At 29.2% G+C, this 19,999-nt stretch overlaps 1 protein-coding gene across 2 annotated transcripts; it reads left to right on the top strand.

Moving 5' to 3' along the window:
* Window positions 1-4,473: 4,473 nt before the first annotated feature.
* On the top strand, window positions 4,474-15,923 carry LOC108749982. 2 transcript variants are annotated; one of them, XM_018489117.1, is made up of 6 exons: window positions 4,474-4,735; window positions 9,009-9,074; window positions 11,627-11,692; window positions 12,024-12,186; window positions 12,581-12,932; window positions 14,625-15,923. In XM_018489117.1, exons 1-6 carry the CDS (start codon window positions 4,591-4,593, stop codon window positions 14,805-14,807), a joined length of 975 nt encoding a protein of 324 aa, XP_018344619.1. In that variant the 5' UTR covers window positions 4,474-4,590; the 3' UTR covers window positions 14,808-15,923. The 2 variants fall into 2 exon arrangements, with proteins under 2 accessions (XP_018344619.1, XP_018344621.1); XM_018489119.1 differs by lacking the exon at window positions 9,009-9,074 and having other exon boundaries at window positions 4,475-4,735.
* Window positions 15,924-19,999: the final 4,076 nt, after the last annotated feature.

The raw sequence follows: 19,999 nt of genomic DNA, 5'->3' as shown, positions 1-19,999 counted from the left end.
AAAGAATTCTAATACAAAAGTATCACAAGGCTTCCAAATTATAAATAATAAAGGATTTATTAATGGCACTATATACAATTTGCGAATTTAGTTTCTAAATTGTGCATACACACAATGTATCGATCTATTAGGTATTAATGATATGTTATTTGTTGTTTTCACATTCTATTTAGATAATATTAAAATGTTCTATTTAGCTAATTATATTTATTATAATTATATAGCTAATTATAATTATATTTAGCTATTTAGCTAAATATTACTAATTAGATGTTCAATTGTTTCATGTATCAGAATATTACAACAATATTAATAAATTGATGATTTAATAATAGCATATTTTTAATAACATATTCAAATTATCTAATGCTTCTTTTACTAAAAATTTAAACAATTGATCCATTATATTACTAAAAATTATTGTTATATTTGAAAAATAAAGTTATTTTTATTTCAATCTCCAAAATAGAAATTTTTTTTATTATTTGCAATTATTAAAATTAAAAAACATTTTTTATCATTTTTTTATTCATATTATAATCTCCTAAATTCATATATTTCAATCAGTATTCTGTCATAAATCACGAACATGTGTCAGTAAGAATTAATTAAAGCAACGACCTCAATTCTGTAAGCTCTGCATGCATTCTCGAATGTACAATAAATTGATAAACAAAGGTATTTAATATATATCAGTACTGAACATTTCTAGGTGACGTTACGTATAGTACAAATTTTCAGCACTGGCAATGTACATTAAAACAACCAAAATGGAAAATATTTTAAAACTAAATATTCATTCCAATCTGTCATAACCCATTCGTTTAATTTTAAAATACCGAATATAAAATGCCCTATATTTATATTCTTATCTTATTAATTTTAATACATATCCCTGTAAAAAGTGGCACAAGTCAACATTTTTTATCAATCGTAAATTTTTTTTACAGATTCGTCACAATCACGAAATAAAAAATAATTTAAAATTGATATAACGCACAAGCAGAGTTGCAGGTTACGTTATAACAACATACGTTGTTCTGCAGTATACAAATGTAGAATGTTCAAATTATATAATAGCGCCTTATACATATAAAAGTAGTTAATATTTTAAATTTTGAATAATTACATGAATCAACTATTATATTTAAATACTTCATGGTTGCTCTGCCATCATCAAATACCTTTCCCAAGCTTTCTTTTCTTTTGAAGTCGTCAGATTCGTTGCACTCACATTACTCGTAAAAATGCAATTGTTACAATTGCTAATTATTCAATATAATAAAGAATACAACAATTCGCGCGCAACAACCATTCGATGTTAATCACACGCAACTACCATTCGATTACGTAACGATAAAAAACTAATGTGAGAAAAGTACAATAAAAATTACAATCCGTTCCAAACCTACAATATCTTACATATTTACACACTAAATGAATCAGCGAAGTGTTTTAACAAATCAGCGATATACGCGAAAATGGCAACTTCAATCTGCGTGATAAATAAAGTCGAGTTGATAACCAATTAAGCAATGTTCGAAAATGTGTAATCAAAATTCAATATTGCAATATATTTTGCCTGCGAAATATACGGGTTATTATTAACGAACAGGGTCGATACATCACGTTTTTCCCTTACTTCAATCGTTCGATTTAGCTGCTCGCGTATCATTTCGCACTCCCAATTTCAAAAATAGTGGATGAATTACATTGGAATTGATAGAAAAACTGGAATCGATAGAAACATTCGCGAGTATAAAAAGATAATAACTATCGTCTATAAATAACAAAATAATAATTCTTAACTGTTCTAACATTTAGACCTCTATTTCAAAGGAATAAATCGCGTGAAATACCCTTCTCGATAAGTCACTTTTTACGTTTGCGAATCGCAAATTGTAGAAGCTAATCAATCGCGTTGAATTGGAGATAATTGAAAATAATTGTTTACGAAAGATAATCATATTTTCTTATGATATATTTGTGGGGAGTGTGTCGATATGGCGCACCGATGATGCCAAAACGCATGAAATCAGCTGCTCGAGTCTGCGAATGATAACATTCAGACGACCTATACGCTTAAGTTCGCCGAATTATGATTATTCTACAATGTGCTTTTTGTTTTCTGTTTCTTGCTTTTTGTTATTTTTTACATCTTGTCTTTTTGCTTCTTATCCGGTTTTTTTGTTTTATGTCGCCGGAGATAAAAGTTAACAAATTTCGAAAGAAATAGGAAACACGTAGCAAGAAATACAATTGTCGATAAAACGGTTTCAAAGGAGGAAGAAGCAAGAGGCAAAAAGTAAGAAACAAAAAATAAAGAGCACATTGTAGAATAGGCTTTACGGTATCAGAAAACACCGTACAAAATACTTTTACAACTCGGAACATTTGCCGTACGTTAGAATTTTAATTATATCACAATAAAATATTTAACGTGATGAACTAAATGTCCAGTTTTTTACGTTACAGATTAATATCGAATGGCATTATGTATTATACAGTATATTTTACGCATCGTTTTACCTAACCTGATATAATGATAAATTCCGCTCGGAAATTTTAAAAATTTAATTAGAGATATTGTAGTATTTTTTAAAATTCTTATTCGAGAAATAGTAATATATTAGTATATAATGTATAATAAGATAGTATTGTAATATACCAACATGCGTGCATAAATAAAAGCATTTATTATTAAATGTATTTTAAACAATTTGTAATTTGTGTCAAAATCAAAATAAAATTCTTTATAATGTTAAATTATGATATTTTATATCTTACAATTAAATAATACGAAAAACATTAAAAATCAAAATATATTGTATATATTGCATATATACAATATACAATATATATTCATACATAAAAATACAGTACATACAAAATTGTACATATAATTTTATCCTGAAATATGGCATAAATTATAGAGTATTAAAAGCAAACTTTACATATAAATTATTTAATCCTTTCTTTTTAATAAACATGAAAATAATTAACTGAAAATAATAATTATTACAAAGAATTATTAATTACACTTTCTAAAAGTATTTTAAAAAATTATATTAAATAATCAGAATATAAATATCAAAAAACCAACTCCACATTATTAATTGATACAGTATGTAGGTAGTATTTATGTAAAAAAAAGTAAAAGGCAAAATCAGTTACACAGTAAATATCAATAATTGTGTTGTAAAAATTGATAGTAGCAAAGTGCCACGCAAATGCATAAATTATAGATTTAAGCTACACTGAGATCGCTATCTGTAAATTAATTCAAAAACTGGCGTGACCTTAATATTTTCGTATCGATTAACTTTCAATTTTAATTCATCTTCTTAATACGCAATTCGGATATTACGGTAGTTGTAGGACACCCTATATACATGTATATACAACCAGAATCGAATTGGCGTGATCCTTGGCATCCGTAACACATGAACGCACTAATAATAGATTCCCATTCACTTATGTCGCAGGATAATTCGATATCGCGTGGAAGCGTATCCATGCACTTGTGAGAGCAGGAAAAACATTATATCCAGATAAGTATACGTTAAGTGGTGACTATAAGAAAATCACGTGTGTTATACGCGGCTGATTTCACCAGCGTCGGTCAACTTTAGTCCCAGTTTAACTCTGATCTCTCATCTCTTTTTAATTCTATCTCTCACCAAAACCGGTCATCAATTTTGTAATAATACGTACGAAGTTGCGTCAATCGGTCGTGTTTTTGTGCATTCTACCACCTAATCGATAAGCCAAATCGATTCATGAAAGAATCCTCTTCGTAAATATTAATAAAATAATGATGAAACAATAACCGCGACCAACAACAAAACTATCTATTATATATATATAATAAAGACAAATTAACAGTAATATTACACATCAATATCATAATTTCTCACAATATAAACTCAACAATATAAACATAATATAATACATGTTGTACACAACAGTTACATTGAGTAGGAAATTATTATATAATGTTGATGTGTACATCAATATATATATATATATATATATATATATATTCATCTTTTTTTTAAATATCACGTATAAATCATGCTCGTCGGTCAAACGAAAATTTTATGAACGACTGCGAAAGATTTGCGGACATATAAATATTTTAAATTATATTACATTTTACAGCAAATATCACGGTTTAATAAAAATAAATTACAAGTAAAGAATTCAAAGAATTCTGCTAATATCCACGCAAAAAGTATAAAGACATCTACGATTCTCCAACAACAAAGATCTTTTCTTGGTTTGGAGCAATCATCCGAGCTCAATTCGGCGCGAGAAGCTGAACCGAGCGTGTAAACCGCGATGCGAACGGCGCACCCGCGTGCGTGCACGAGCGCTCACTTTCGCTGGACACGCTCGCACTTCTACATACGCACGTGCACGCGCGTACAAACCAGGAGCGGCAGTGACTCGTGTAGCAGCAAGCGCTACCAACGCGACGTCGGTTTTTCATCTTGTCAGTCAGCTTTCCTGCTCTCAGAAGAGCGGATCGGTCTCTTTTTCCGTATTTTCCGCGGCGATCTTATCTAAGAAGCTGTCACACGTGAAACGATGAAGTGTCGTGTAACGAGACAAGTCCCGACGATGATGCGTATCGCCCTTGTCGTGGCGGTAGTGCACGCATCGCCGGCCGAACCCTTGCCCTCCAGCCTGCTCGGTGGAATTGGTAACGTCGCAAATACCGCAACTAATTTCCGTAAGTCGACCTCGCTATGTCAATCTTTCAATTAATCGCCAAGTTTTATTTACTTTTAGAATAATTTACATATTTATGTAAAAAATGTTAGCAAATTTAAGAAGGTAAAGATTTAAAAAATTAGTAATCAGTATTTTAATTTTTATCGTGATATTACTGCGGTAAGTTTAATATAGTTTGCGTTTCAATACCAAAAAAAATCATTTCGGAGCGCACAAGGACTACGTAGTGAATATACATTCACAGAGGATTATACAAGAGCATTTAAGAGCCAGTTAGACCATTTAGACATTTGATTCTATCCCTGGTGAAAAAATTTCGCTGAAATTATTCTACGTTTTGGAACATTTCAGCGAAATTGTTGAAAATTTGCTGAAATTTCACGGAAAGTGAATTTTTCAGCTAACATATTGAAAAATCACTGAACTTTCTTTGAAAATAAACGGAAATTTTTATGAAATTTTGCTGAAATTGAAAAGTGTTTAAAAAAAAACGTGAAATAATTTCAGCGAAATTTTTCCACCAGGGATAGATTGTGATTTTCACATATATGTGATCCTATAAGATTTAATATTATTTAATTTTTATCTTTATATATAATAAATTTGTTTTTTAAAATTAAAAATTGAGATACGATAGAATCAATACACTTAAAAAAGTAATCTTGCAGTTATAGCGAAAATTATTTAAGTACGAAAAATTAGCTAAAATAAATAAATTTCTAGCAAATACTGCGATATTGGATATGTATTGCATCTAGTCATATAAATGACATAGAATTTAGATTTGTGCTATAAATTCTATGCGTATGATGCATAAATTTTTATCAGATACAAAAAATAGCAATAATTAACTTCAATAACTGGAGCAACAAAATATTTTTTTGCGTGTACTATAAAAATAAGTTATCTTTGTAGCTACTTCCAATAACGATCGAAGAGTGTATTTTAAACTTAATTCATTCTGAACTGCTGCTTGTAATAGATTAATTCATTCCTGTATGATCATATACTAAATAAAATATTTAAATAAAAATTAACATTAATTAATGTGTATCTTAATTATTACAAAAATAATTTTTATTAATAACTAATATTAGCGTAATAAATAATTATTATTATATGTGATTACATACTATGCGTTTTATGTAACTATGAAATAATGGAGAATTTATCTGTATGATGGATTTGATGGATTGACAACTAGAAAATGTCGTAGCATTTAATTTCGAATTTCATCGTCAAGTAATTTAACATCTTTAATTTTATGTCGCGCGTAAGTTGAATTGATTATGTTAACGTAAGATGTAATAAGAATTACTTATTTACTTTGATGACGAGAGAAGTCGTTCTGATGGTATCTTAAGTATCGACGTGATGTCGACTTGGTTTATTTAATCATACCAATCGAAAATCAATTAATTCGAAATTGAATTTATTTAAAAGAATTTAAATATTATGACCGAGTGACTTAAATTATGAACGTTAGACAAGTAGAGCAATAAATTTTTTGGCATTTAGGAATCTAGATGTTATAATAAATAATGATGCTTGAACAGAGAAGCACTGTATCGTCAGCGTTCAATGAAAGTGAAAACGTAAATACAACGATACAACGGTATCAATTAAGGATGAGGCGATGGATGGAAAGTTTAAGTAGGTAGATGTTAGATAACGATATTAGAGAGCTTTGAAAAGGCCTTTCCTCGCCAATGCAGCGGTTAAAAGTATTTGATTGATGGAAGTAAAACATGAAGTCTTTAAATCGTCATACCATTTAAATAATTCTTGAATCGGAATCACGTAAGCCGCAAAAATTCGAAATATTGCGGTCGATTACTACTAATTTGCATAAATATCTCGTATAAATTAATGTGAATAAATTTATTATAGTATGCAGTGACCTAAATTTTTAATCATATATACTCGTATACAAAATAGATTATACAAATAGATTATAACTTTACATTATCCCACTTCGATCGACCTTTTAGATAATAATTTATACATATCATCTACTGTGAAATGACAAATGCTTTGTACTGGCGTGTTTTTATGAAAATGCAAATTGCATTAATAAATGTTTCAGAGAAGAACAATATTACAAAGGTATATTCGATAACTGTATTTTAACATAAATATCCGAGATGACATTACGATATTACGTAATTACTTGGAAATATAGTTCAACAAGTAGATAAACTCTCACTATTCGGACTGCCGTGTCGAATTCATAATAAAGGATATAACTTATACTTATAATGATCGTAAAAACGTTATTAATATAAATTATTCTCATAAATACAAATATATCTAACAGAAGCGCACTGTCTCGTGTAAAAAAATCTATCATCTCTAATGTCGCAGTTCCAAGTAAGAGAAATTAAGTTTGATTAAGTAATTCAAAATAAGAAACGATTCCTTCAAGGACTTAATTATTATTTCGGAAGATAAATGATCAGATTCTGATTGAATTGGTAATAAAGAATATCAAAGAATTCAAAGGATATCGTTGTTTTGTCATGAACTACTAGCGTTAAAAAACGCATTAGCATGCTTGTGCGCAGAAACAGTGATGATTCAGATTTAAGCAGAATGTTTCACACGCATACGGAATAAAAATATCCGCTAATAACGTGAGATTTCTACAATTCATAAGACAAACAAAAGATGCTCTTTATTCAATAACATCGGTATTAGTCACATCCGTGTTTATAGATATATGTTATTTTGCACACTGAATTCATAATGATATAAAAATTATGCGCGCACATACGTTGTTAAAAAAAAAAAAAAAAGTTTGTTATTGCATTATATGACTTTTTCATGAAAGTCACATTAGTTTACATTAACATGACTTTTGTAACAATGTCAGAAAAAAAATTATAATGGCAAATAACTTGTTATTTTTTTTATAATACCTCAATCGAAAGTACTTTTGTCTGTAATAACCATTTAATATAAGCGACGTATTATTCAATATTTGCGAAACATATAAAGAGCACTATTAGTATGTTTTTTTCCAATTTGACCTTGAATCAAATTAAATTTGATATCACGAAGCGTCTGTTAAAAGACGTCAATTAAAATATTATATTTAACCGTCAACAACATGTATCATTTACATAACAACGTTGCGCGATTAAAAAATGATAACTATAAAATTATTGCTGCTAGCAACATTCAAATATTACGTCACTATAAAAAGTGAAACTAAAACGCGAGATTTTTTATACGCAATGCTGGTACGTTGACCAAAGCTCATCTGAGCGTAGCAATTCAAACGTAACAAATTGTAACCGATGTTAAATCACTAAAAAACATTTACATTCCAACAGATCTGGTCGAATGCAATCCGACGAGAGCGCAATCACTTTATTCGATGACTACTTTTTATCAAACCTTTTTCATATAATCTATTAATGTAAATTGCAGTAAATGCGTGTAAGATCCCCTTTAATGTTACAATAGAACGAAATACTGCTTGAAATTTGATTAATCATTTAATTAATCATACCGACATTCTCGATTGTTGCGCTAAAATTTGTTTGTTGTTATATATGAAATAAAGCCCTTGTTTAAAATTCCTTTAATCATTTAATTACCAAATTACAACCGCCGGATACATTTAACTGGTTTCGGCCAGAAGGTCGAATCTCGGATTCACGGTAGTCGATCTTCCCATCCATAATCAGTGCGCCGCCAACAAACGGTTTAATTAACGTGCGAATAAAGGTACCTTGATTACCAAACGTGCACGAAGCTGGCGAACATCCTTTATATTGCATGATAGACATTACTATCAAAGTAAAAGTATTTATGTAGTCTAGAATATAATCTATTTTTGGATGAATGAAATGAATACAGAAAAGTGCGATCACGAAATACGGAACGTGTAAAACATATTTTATACATATACATCACTTATACGATATCAGATAACATAATGTATATTTACATTAATAACGCGTCAAGAATTTAACAGAAAATTATAGATCGCGTCTTGTTCTTTGATCTAATTTTGAAAATATTATTTCCTACATCCTTAGCACAAATATGTCACAAAGAAATCGATTTTTGTACATTTATTGTTCCTAAAAAACAAAGATTTATATTGTGCACAAATATTAATTATTACATCATAATAATTATTAGATTAATTATTTAAGTATTAGTGATAACTATTGCAGAAAGTTTTAATTATATTTTCAAGTATTAACTAATCGGTTTTGTCTTGTTAGGATGCCTCGGTGACTTGTAATCATTTGTTACAGTAACGGGAGTCGTGCAACGGCAAAAAGAACTATTGCATCGCGTTACGGACACTGCCGCGGACTACAGTATGTGTTCGCATAAAATGCAATGTTTATTCAAAAGCTTATGCATTCTCTTTACGCTTAGTACGGCTTCAGCGCAGCTTTCAGAAAGAAAAGCAAAAAAAGACAGGGCTTTTCAAAATTTGCAAATGCTTATGCGTATAGCTGTTAATAAAAGAAACAATGTTGCGATACGCTTTTATTTGAAGGCTCATAGGATCCTACAACCGTTCTTTATTTTTTTAATATGTTGCTGTTGACAATTATTAATTTATTACATTATTATTTATATAAAGTATATAATGGGCTTAATGAGGAAAAACAATTTTTCAATATGTTGCTATTGACTATTATTGATTTATTACATTATTATTTATATAAAGTACATAATGAGCTTAATTAGGAAAAACAAATTTTTTTAGTATGTAATGTCAAATACTTAAATTTTTTGAAAATTTGCGAAAGCTTATGCGTATAGTTGTTGATAAGATAAAACAATATTGATAGATACGCTTTTTTTATATGAGTAAGGCTTCAGAATTCTACAACTATTCTTTCTTTTTTTAATATATAGATAATATATTGCTATTGACAATTATTAATTTATTATTTGTGTAAATTGTATCATGTTTTTGTTGTAATTAGAAAGAAATATATTTTTTATACTATAATATAGCAAATATTTAAACTTAACTTCTTAAATTTAATTTAAAAAAAATTATATAAGTTATGTATAATATTTTCTATTAACGGCGTAGAAATTAAGAATTCTAATTTTAATTCAGATGTTCAGAATTAAAATTAGAATTCTTAATTTCTACGCCGTTAATAGAAAATATTATACATAACTTATATAATTTTCTGTTGGAACAATCGAAAATTACTTTTAATTTTATTTTTTATTTTGTGAAATTTATACAGTGAATGATGTGAAAATTTCAAGAGAGAGATCGTAATATGAACGAGAACTAAAAGGTTAGCGACTAATATCACTTCCGCAGAACGTTGAAGAACGTAATTCGCGTTAACGTAAATTCTCGAGTGCGCATGGAGTCGACAAACGCAAACCTCAGAGATGCAAATATACATACGTAGCAGAGAAATACTGTAATGCAGTAATTCGATCCGTAATAACGCGACGTGACGCGACGCTTTTGATTGAGAAGGGATTGCATTTCTCTTTATTACGGAGCGATACGCTTGTAATTGCAGAAGCTCGTGACCCAAATCGTTTCTTAATTCCTTTTTGAGCAAATAGTATTGGAAGTTGTGTTTCGTTTTTTTATGACGTTCTCAGATAATCAAATTAAATAACTTTACTTATAAATTTTGACCGGATAGTTAATGAGAAAAACTAATTATAAGAGAGATTAACTTGACAATCTAAATAATACCTTTTAATAATTCAGTTTGCATAATTATAGTCAGGATAACTGATATTTACCACTTAAGTCTGAAAAATGTGCATGAAAATATATGCAGGCACTCGGAATAATTAACAGACATTCTTTTCTCGATAGAAAACAACTGCACGCTATTTTTAATCTGCGTCGAGAGAATTGCCAACTATTACAAGATTAAGAAAAGAGTTACAACCTAATTCGGACAATTAATGATACAATATATCACTCGTAATATACATTTTAAATCTTCTCAATAATGTATCATCGAAGTATAGTGTTAAAAGCAAACAACAAAATAATAAATATTTCATTGAACTCGCAACATTAAATTTAAAGTCTCCCAACGTATTCTATTTAAATGCAAATGGCAGATGTCAAAGATCGAGACGGTTACATCGAGAGATCGTCACAATGCTGATTAATTAATGATCTCATTATATTCCGCTTAAAACTATTTCCGTGCTTCTATCTTTGCTCTTTCAATGCTGAGAAACCTATGTGTTTTGATTGATTTCTCGGCAATACTTTTTCGCAATTTTAATATATTATTTAATTTTAATAACAATAAATTTGATTATGTTTCTCTTAATAAAAATAATATTTTAAAAATTTATATTTTGTACCTATTTTATAATAAATCTAATATCTCGATTAATCTTAAAATGCAAGTTTCTATTGCATTTCTATTGTATTCGAAAGTAAACAAATCATTTTTGCATCTCAACAACAAATAAATTCTCAATAAATACTTATATGAAAAAAAGATTTTATTATTTTTATTATTTGTTTAAAAAAATTTTTTTAATTAATTTCTCATTAAAAGAAGTAATAATTTGTTTTTAAATAAAATTAAGAAAATTAGTTTAGTTTATATATTCACGCATGATATATATCGCTGAATTGAATCAAGATATGTAATTTTTACTATATATGCAATAATTTTCTATTAATTCTCACATGAGATTAAATAAAGCTTACTGTTTCACGAAACAGATGTAATTTTGCGTAATATAAATAAATCTCAGAGATGACATAACAACACACAGGAAGCTCGGTTCTTGCGGCATTGAAAGAGTTAATGTCTATAATAAGCAACAGCAATAACAAGCGATAATATAAATGAAATAAACGGTAATGCAAATAAAGAGAAATACTTTCGTCTTCTGATTGTAGTTACCAGCGCGGTAGAGAAGCCGAGAAATTTATTGCTCAACGCTACTAGGATGACGACTGGTTATAGTAAGTACCGCGCACAGCTAATACTAAATACATTTAAAAAAAACGAATATTAATATTAATCTTAATATTAATCTTAATATTAATCTTAATATTAATCTTAATATTATTTTAAATAGTATTAAATGTGTGTAAACATTTACAGTAAAAAAATATTTATTCAATACAAAAAAATAAAAATAGTTCAATTCTTGTGCCGAATAAATATAAGTATCTTTATATTTAGTAAATATATACTTGAAATCATTCAAACAATATTAGATAAATTTAGTTTTTATATTTTTCAGTGTATTTATAGCTATTTGCGTTTATACTTATTCTTTGAATCGGACAGTTGACAATGCAGCCTCAATGGGTCTCGAGTTCAAGCTGAAAAGATTTCTAGAGAAATTCCGTACTCGGATGCGCAACGGTATTGCAGAGCTGGGTATACCTCCGCTGGAGCCGTTCACTCTCGACGAGATTGACATCGACACGGATAATCCAGAAATCGGAAAGTGAGTCATTGGATGAATACACGATCGTGTATACCGGATTTCAGAGACTTAGAACAAAGAAAATCTCGCCTCGATATAGTTTTAGAAAACACACTATAGAAATTATAAATAATTTCGTTAATAATGTTACAACTTCATTAAATTTATTTTCTCTTAATATCGAGAACTATAATTATACCAGTTCCAATTATTGATTTCACTATCCATATATACATTTTCATTTTACCGCTCATAAAGATATTGTAGTATTTTCAAGGAAGTATTTTCTATCTAAATATTCAAATTATTGCTTCTATGCTTCCAGTTGGATGTGAAAGATATCGACTTTTGCGATCGCAACGTTACTTCCGCAAACAAAACGTGTAAAATATCACATTGTAAATCTGTTTTACAGAATATCCTTAGTCATTGAAAACCTGGAACTGAGAAACCTATCGACTTTCTTAATCGACCGAGCTAAGTTATCGCTAATCGGCCCTACCATCACCATCAATATCTCCATACCCGAGATTTATGCTTCAGGCCATTACAACATTTCCGGGATCCTGGGCGATACGTATCCACTACGCGGTGCGGGTTCATTTCAGACAATTGTACGCGACTTCCGCATTTATGTGAACACCGTGCTGGGCTATGCCAGAGGAATGTACTTGAAGAAGTTTGACCTCGACTTTTCGCTGCGCGCTATCAAAATGCATTTAGAAAACTTTATGGGCGGCGAAGAAATCGGACAAATTATGAGCAAGGTGAGACTAATAAGCATGTTTTGTTCTTTGAATAAATCTTCGTCTATTTAGATAGACGAGGAATAACTGGATAGAGAGTTCTGTTCAATAGAGAGTTCTTGTGATAAATGAAAGTATACAGTGTTTCGTTTAATATTTAATCTTTAAATATCATGTAAAATTTTAATATTGGGATATTGTTTTGTAATCAAAGTGTATCTATTATATAAAATTTATTATAAAAATAGAATTTGAACATATCAGATTGCTTGCGAATAAGCACTAATTTTCAAATTTGTTTTAAATTTTAGCTACCCAACGATATAAATGATATATTAAAAAAATCAGTTTATATGACTTTATTTACATTCTATTTATCAAAATATTTTATCAAAATGTTTTCTTTAATCTTTTTTGATACAAAACAAATGTTAACAAATAACGTATTCCTCCAATTAAATGATATATAGAGACAAAAAATACATACAAAGGATGCATTGAGAGAGACTTTTTAAAATATCTTTAAATATTAAAATAACTACAGAATATATCTTAAAAAAAAAAATACGTAAAATCAGATGTATAAAGTTGCCTTTCAAATAAACATTTAAATAAATTAAGAAAAAAATAAAATTCCTTACCAAAGGTATCCTTTGTAATATCTGTAGGTCATAAAGATGAATGCAATTTTACATGATAATCTACAGAGACTTATGGGATTTTTACAAATCGTAGCGTTTCAAAGAATAGTTCATTTTACGATCAGTTGCGATCTTGCAATGTAATATATATTATAAGAAACTTTTTACGACCACGTTTCAATATCCAATTTTATTCGCGATGCGCACAAACATCAGTGGGGCGAGGTCGCGTTTATCCGGCCATTGAAACCGAAATTCCATGTTGCTTGTCGAATATTAATGGCTTGCTCGATTCGTTCGTGTTTCACCTCGGCAACAACGTAAATCTTGACTGCGCAACTGTCGATTTGAACACGTGTCACTAATTGATTGCCTCCAAATGATTGCAATGAATTACAGATTATTCAGGGTTGTCACAAATTCCTCTCATCCTAAAATTCCATAATATTCCTGATTTTCAGATAAAATTTTATGATTTTTCCTTATGCTTTCAATAATATTTTAAAACTTTTTTGTATTTTCGGTCTGATTTGGGTAACCAAATATTTTGTTAAGAGAGCAATTTAACATATTTAGTAATGTAAATTACTGTTAATATTCCTAACGCTATTTGTGTTTAATTATTAAGTTAGCAGTATTTCAAAACTGCGTAGATGTATATATATTAATGTATACACACATATTAAATATACTTCTTTAAAGCCAAGAATTTTAATTTTCCAGAAAATTTTGTAACATTTTCTGACATTTCTCTGATTTTCAATTTTGTGGCAATTAAGTTATTATTGATATGCATTTGAAAAGATGAAATAATTTATATTTATCCTATTAATAATCTACTGATAGTAAAAAATTACAACAATTTTAACTATAACGTAACTGTATATGTCATACATTTTGTCTATATTTTTGATATACTCAAATTTCAAGTTAAATAACACTCGACATCAAGTATTTTGCTTTGACGCAAAATTTCAACAAAATAAAATCACTACAAAATAAATTTGATCTGACGCGTCGATGAGTTAAACTCGATGTAGTTCGATTATAAAGTCGACATATCGGTTTACAGGTATTCGAAGATTTAACACCGGAAGCACTGGACGTCATTAAACCGGATATATTGCCTCCGATTCAGGATTATGTAGCGAGCCACGTGAACGAGACGATTCATCATTTAACTATGAGAGATCTGTTCCACGTCCTCCTAGGAAAATACGAATTCGGAGATATCACGCATCTACTGATACCCTGAAGAGATATCCGTGAAAACGTAACCGAAATGCATCGCCGAATTATCGGGCCGCGCAATTACGAGCGCAAGCTTAATGTGTCTGAAAGTGCCTTCGTTCAAGGCGTAAGGGATTGATTGCAATCGAGGTACAATGCACTCCGTTGCGATGGAACGAACATTACCGCCGCGACGACAATAAAACACGACAAGTTAAGTTGATTTCAAAGTCAGCTTTGTGTTACGTAATATGTGTTGATCACTCGAAGGTCTTTGACTACCTTGCCTGATGTTCACTTCTGATTACCCATTGTCTTGCCGAAGAAGGATTGTTTTATACACAAGTGCGAATTGTTGACTTCCTTTCGTTCATTTCTCTCTTGTTAAACGTTATGTTAAATTATTTTCAAAAATCCTTATTCGAAATAATCAATTTGCTCAAAAAAGTATATTGAAGCTTTAATTGTTGGATACGCACTGCTTATTAGAGAAATTAAGATTGAGAGAACTAGTTTACGCCATAGATATCGTATACGCATACGATTTACATATGAATGAACCATACGATAACACATCTCGTTAGCATCTGCTTGGAAACTTGACGTAACTTTGAACGAAGACACCGTCAGGTGAATCTTCTCATCACCCGCCCGCCGCGAGCGACTGCCGCGGGTGTATCAGTGAAAGAGGCAAAATGTTTAATTCATCGAATCGCTCGGCGCTTCGAATCTGGCGCATCTTTAGCCGCTGATAAAGACGAGCGAAAGTATTACAACCTTGAATGGCGATGTCGTCAAATCTTCAGCATTGCGACATCGACGCCGGCCATTCATCCACCCAGATGTCAGTGAATAATGACAAACGATGCGAGACCGTGAAAGATGATTTTACAGTGATGAAAACTATCCGCAAAATGGCTCGCCATTCTTTTCGAAACTGTTGTACAAAGCATTTAAACCTTTTAGCGTGTGCCATACATCGCGCATCAATCTTCTTTGTTTACCGTATGCTACATAAAGTTTCGTGAACACTTTGAAAGCCAGAGAAGCCAAAGTTAAAAGGAGAAACTGATTGAGATTCTTACGCTTAATTATAGTTTCGTTTCTTTTTATACAGATAAATAGTAATAATTTAATTTGGACTTTCATAATATAAAAATAATTAATTAAATATTTATAGTAATTGACGGATAGTTTTAAATAATTATAAATAGTCGTTGAAAGAATTCGCAAAAGTTTTCATAAATATTCTAAATATAAAATTATTATATTCAGAATTTGTTATTATTATATAAAGGCGTTTAATTGAAAATTTCATGATGGAAGCGCTCTGTATGACAGTTTCTATTTATAATAATATTACTCTCTTTCAATTTATTATGCCCAATTTATTATGCCCAATTTATAAAGAGATAATATATCGATAAAAAAATAATTTACATGTATTGTTTTAATTTAAAAAAATTAAAACAAAACATTACATCTGAAATTATTTTAAAACTATCAGAATCTTCAAAAAATATAATTAAATCTTTTCTTTTCTTTTTTTTTTTTTTTCAATTATTCCGGTCATTAAAAATGTCAATCATTTGCAATAATTAACAAGTGCGAGTTATTTTCACTTTATAGCTTTCAAATTTCTGTCTATAAAATACAATGTATAAACGGTTTACAAAATGTAATACCTACTGGCATGTATATAGTTTGTCGGAACATCGTATACTATTAAGTTAATTGTTATACATACATAATTATGCTAAACACTAAATGCGCCATAAACGTCGGTTAGGATTATAATTAGAGAGGAAAGTGTATGATAGAATTAATGTTAATGTTTTGTTAAAATAATTTGTAATAATAATTTATTATAAGATAATTCAGTGATAATGTGTGTATACCGTAAATGGAACCGCATCGTTTAATGATTATTGCAATTTGTAACAGTCATAAAATATATTAAATATTTATGATGTTATGATTTTGTGTATATATCGAAACTACATTCGTAAAATTTCGATACGGTAACGATTTTACGATTAATCGTTCCTATGTGAACAAGAATTAAAGAAATAACTTATTGTCCCAATACTTATTTAAATTTTATTCATCGATATAATGCTTAATAATTTATCTTATTATTAAATGTGCACATTTCTTTTTGAGATATATTATAGTAGGGAAAGTCCAGGCAAAGCGAAATAAAAGAAATTGTGTGTTTTTTTGCGATTTTTGCTAAGATATGTAGTTTAATTATTAGCAACAACTGTTTCTTAACCAGTGTGAATGATTTTTTATAAGATTCTCTGACTTTCAATGTGCATTCGAGGTTAAAATTTTTCACTTGTTGCTTAAACTTATTCTAACTTTTCTAAATTCGTTCCAAGTAAATTCTTTAGGCAAAGTGGATCAGGGTAAAGCGAATGGCCCATCCTCTTTACTTAGTACGTGATTGCACTGAAAATACCGGAAAAACGGAAGAACAGGCAACCTTTCAAGTGAATGAAAGGCACGTGATTGTTTACATCTCACTTTTGTTTTTTCTCCACAACGCAGTATGATATGTGTTTTGAAAAATACACCGACCCATCGTCCGAAATGGGCTCATAAAGGCACTATATATAGAGAATTTGGCAGCAGCTACTTTTGTGACGATTGCTAAGATTAAGTTTGATTTTTTTTATTCCATTTTCATTGTTCGAATAAGGTAACTCATTCGCTTTAAGGGGAAGGAGGGTCGAACAAAGCGGATAATTTCTCTTTATTTACGCGTTTTAATTAAAAAAAGATTTTAGTGTTCAAGTTTTATAATTTAATTTAATTTGATTTCAAAGTTGATTCCTAAAATAAAATTATGAGAATAAAAAAGATTCTGATCTTAATTTTAACTATGTCATTTTTCTTCCCAAACCTTATTCGCTTTGCCTAATTAACTTCCCCTATAAATACATGTAACGTAAATTACTTGCCAAATGCGCGCATTGATAAAAGTAAGATGTGATTATCGATCTAAATTATTACTCCAACTTTTCTCAGTGACAAAATAAATGAATTTTATCTTATCCCTTATTAATCTTATTAAAAATTTTGTGATAAATTTTCATTTGATAAATTTTTTTTAATATCTCTTCAGATAAATATCTTTCATACTATATTCTAACGTTCTTAAAAGTGGTGTTTATTGTAACACGCTTGTCTATAATCAATCATCTTCCATCACTTGTGTCTATCAAATGCTTTTAAAAAGATTAAAGAAGATTCCTAATTTCGAGAGTCACTAATTTTATTATCTATACATTTTCATTTACGATCTTACGATCATTTACGATCATTTACGATTACTTATGATCATTTATCACGATCACACTTTCAAAATGTATTGAATAAGTTAATCAATCACATAAATCTCTTTTTAAATCAACGACAAGTGAAAAGTTAAAGTTACATTACACTGACTTATTGATATCGCGATTGCATAATCATTTTTACGAAATGATTAATTAAAGAAAGAAATTTGTCCCAGATTACAAAGATACGTAACGGTTATTTATTTTAGCTTCGCAACAAACTGACATATAGAAAAAATAAAAAATATATAGTCAAAAAATCGATGAATAAAATAATAATTAAAGAAATCAATTTTAAAACAAAATTTATAGATTATTTTTCTTCTCCCTTTCTAATATTTAAAAGATTATTTAATAATTTAATTCTAAATTGAGCGTAAAATAGAAAGAAAAAAGCTTTAATATAGTTTTCCAATTCTAATTATTATTTTGTTACAATTCCCAATATATTGTTGTGATAAATTATTCAAATCATCGTAAAAATGTACAATTAAATACACACTTTAACTCCTTTAAATTTTAATGTATACATGAAAGTTTGTCACAAAGCTTATACATAGGTATGGAGTTATGCGCAGTATAGTGTAATATTTATTAAGTTATAAAATCAATTTATTTGTGTACTGATTGTCTAAGAGAAAATTGTATGTCAGTCATTGTATTTCATACGTCTAGTCTGCCATCTGTAACAATGAAATTTCAATCCCCTCCCAGAAAAGCTAATAACTATCGTGACACAAATACGTGATTGGAAGTAAGGATAAAGATTCTGTCCCTACGTTGCTCCTATCGAGATGCTCATCGGTTATTGATAACGGCTTATCTCGGACTGTTGACTACTGTTTGTTTAACTAAAGCGTGAAGACAAACAATTGTCTTTAAGCATCCGTGAATCAGCGGATTTGCAGAGCACTGTTTACAGATTCTATAGAATTAAAGATTGTAAGATGTTCTCAAATTTTTTTATATTAGTTGAATCACATAAGGTTTAAAAAAATTGTTCAATAGATTTTTAAATTTGTCAATTATTTGATGTGTAAATTTTGAAGCTTCATGTACCTGTTTGATAAATATATTCCTAAAATTTTAAATTTAGAAATGTAGATTTGACACTCCCGGATTTTTAATATTGCTTGAACAATTTCAACAGTTACGTAAATACATTCATAATAATTTGCGCTTTTAAATATAAAAATATACTAATTTTGTTTGTAACTCAATCATTCGCTACATCTTCATTAATTAATTCATTTTGCTTTCTTCAATGATAATTAATAGAAAATTATATATCACGAAACGAAGATCTCAAGTCTATAGGTATTTGACGAGTACTTTTGAAAATAGTCTGATAAAATGAGTATGTTTCTACAGGATTAAATCAGTGCGTGTTATCATTACAGCTAATACCATAAGTCTTCATTTACTTAATGCTATCAGTCTGTGATCATGCACATGCGTGATCATCTCTTCCATTCAATCTCGCAAAGTGCTCTGCCAAAATTTTTTTGTCGCATTAGTTCTGATGCATTTGATACTAAAAAGCAAATGAAAAATTGGTGATTTTTATTTATGTCTTAAGACTTGATTTCAGCCATAAAAATAAATTTTCAAACTACAGACACCCAGAAAAAACTGGATATTTAATATAATACGTAAATATTAGGTTGAGTAAAAAGTCATCGCGTATTTTTTAGCTCAAAGTTGTATATACAATATCTTCGTCAATAATAAATAAAATTCAAATTTAAAAAAAGGGTTTTAAAGCTTGAAATCTCTACTTTTAAAAGCTTATCACATTTTTTAAGTTTATATGAGTTTGATAATTTTTACATACCAAAAACTACGAGCTGAAAAAGACGAAAAATTTTCTTCT

The sequence above is a fragment of the Trachymyrmex septentrionalis genome, unplaced genomic scaffold, assembly GCF_001594115.1.
Source record: "Trachymyrmex septentrionalis isolate Tsep2-gDNA-1 unplaced genomic scaffold, Tsep1.0 scaffold32, whole genome shotgun sequence".
Taxonomy (NCBI): Eukaryota; Metazoa; Arthropoda; class Insecta; order Hymenoptera; family Formicidae; genus Trachymyrmex; species Trachymyrmex septentrionalis.
The sequence above is the reverse complement of the archived record's forward strand: the minus strand, read 5'-3'. Positions and strand labels throughout refer to the sequence as shown.

What these genes read in the sequence shown, in the direction of transcription:
- LOC108749982 (XM_018489117.1), top strand. Translation starts at nt 4,591, where the DNA reads ATGAAGTGTCGTGTAACGAGACAAGTCCCGACGATGATGCGTATCGCC. An exon ending in GGACACTGCCGCGGACTACA is followed by an intron (nt 9,075 to 11,626) that starts GTATGTGTTCGC and finishes TTCTGATTGTAG; the next exon opens with TTACCAGCGCGGTAGAGAAG. An exon ending in GATAATCCAGAAATCGGAAA is followed by an intron (nt 12,187 to 12,580) that starts GTGAGTCATTGG and finishes TCTGTTTTACAG; the next exon opens with AATATCCTTAGTCATTGAAA.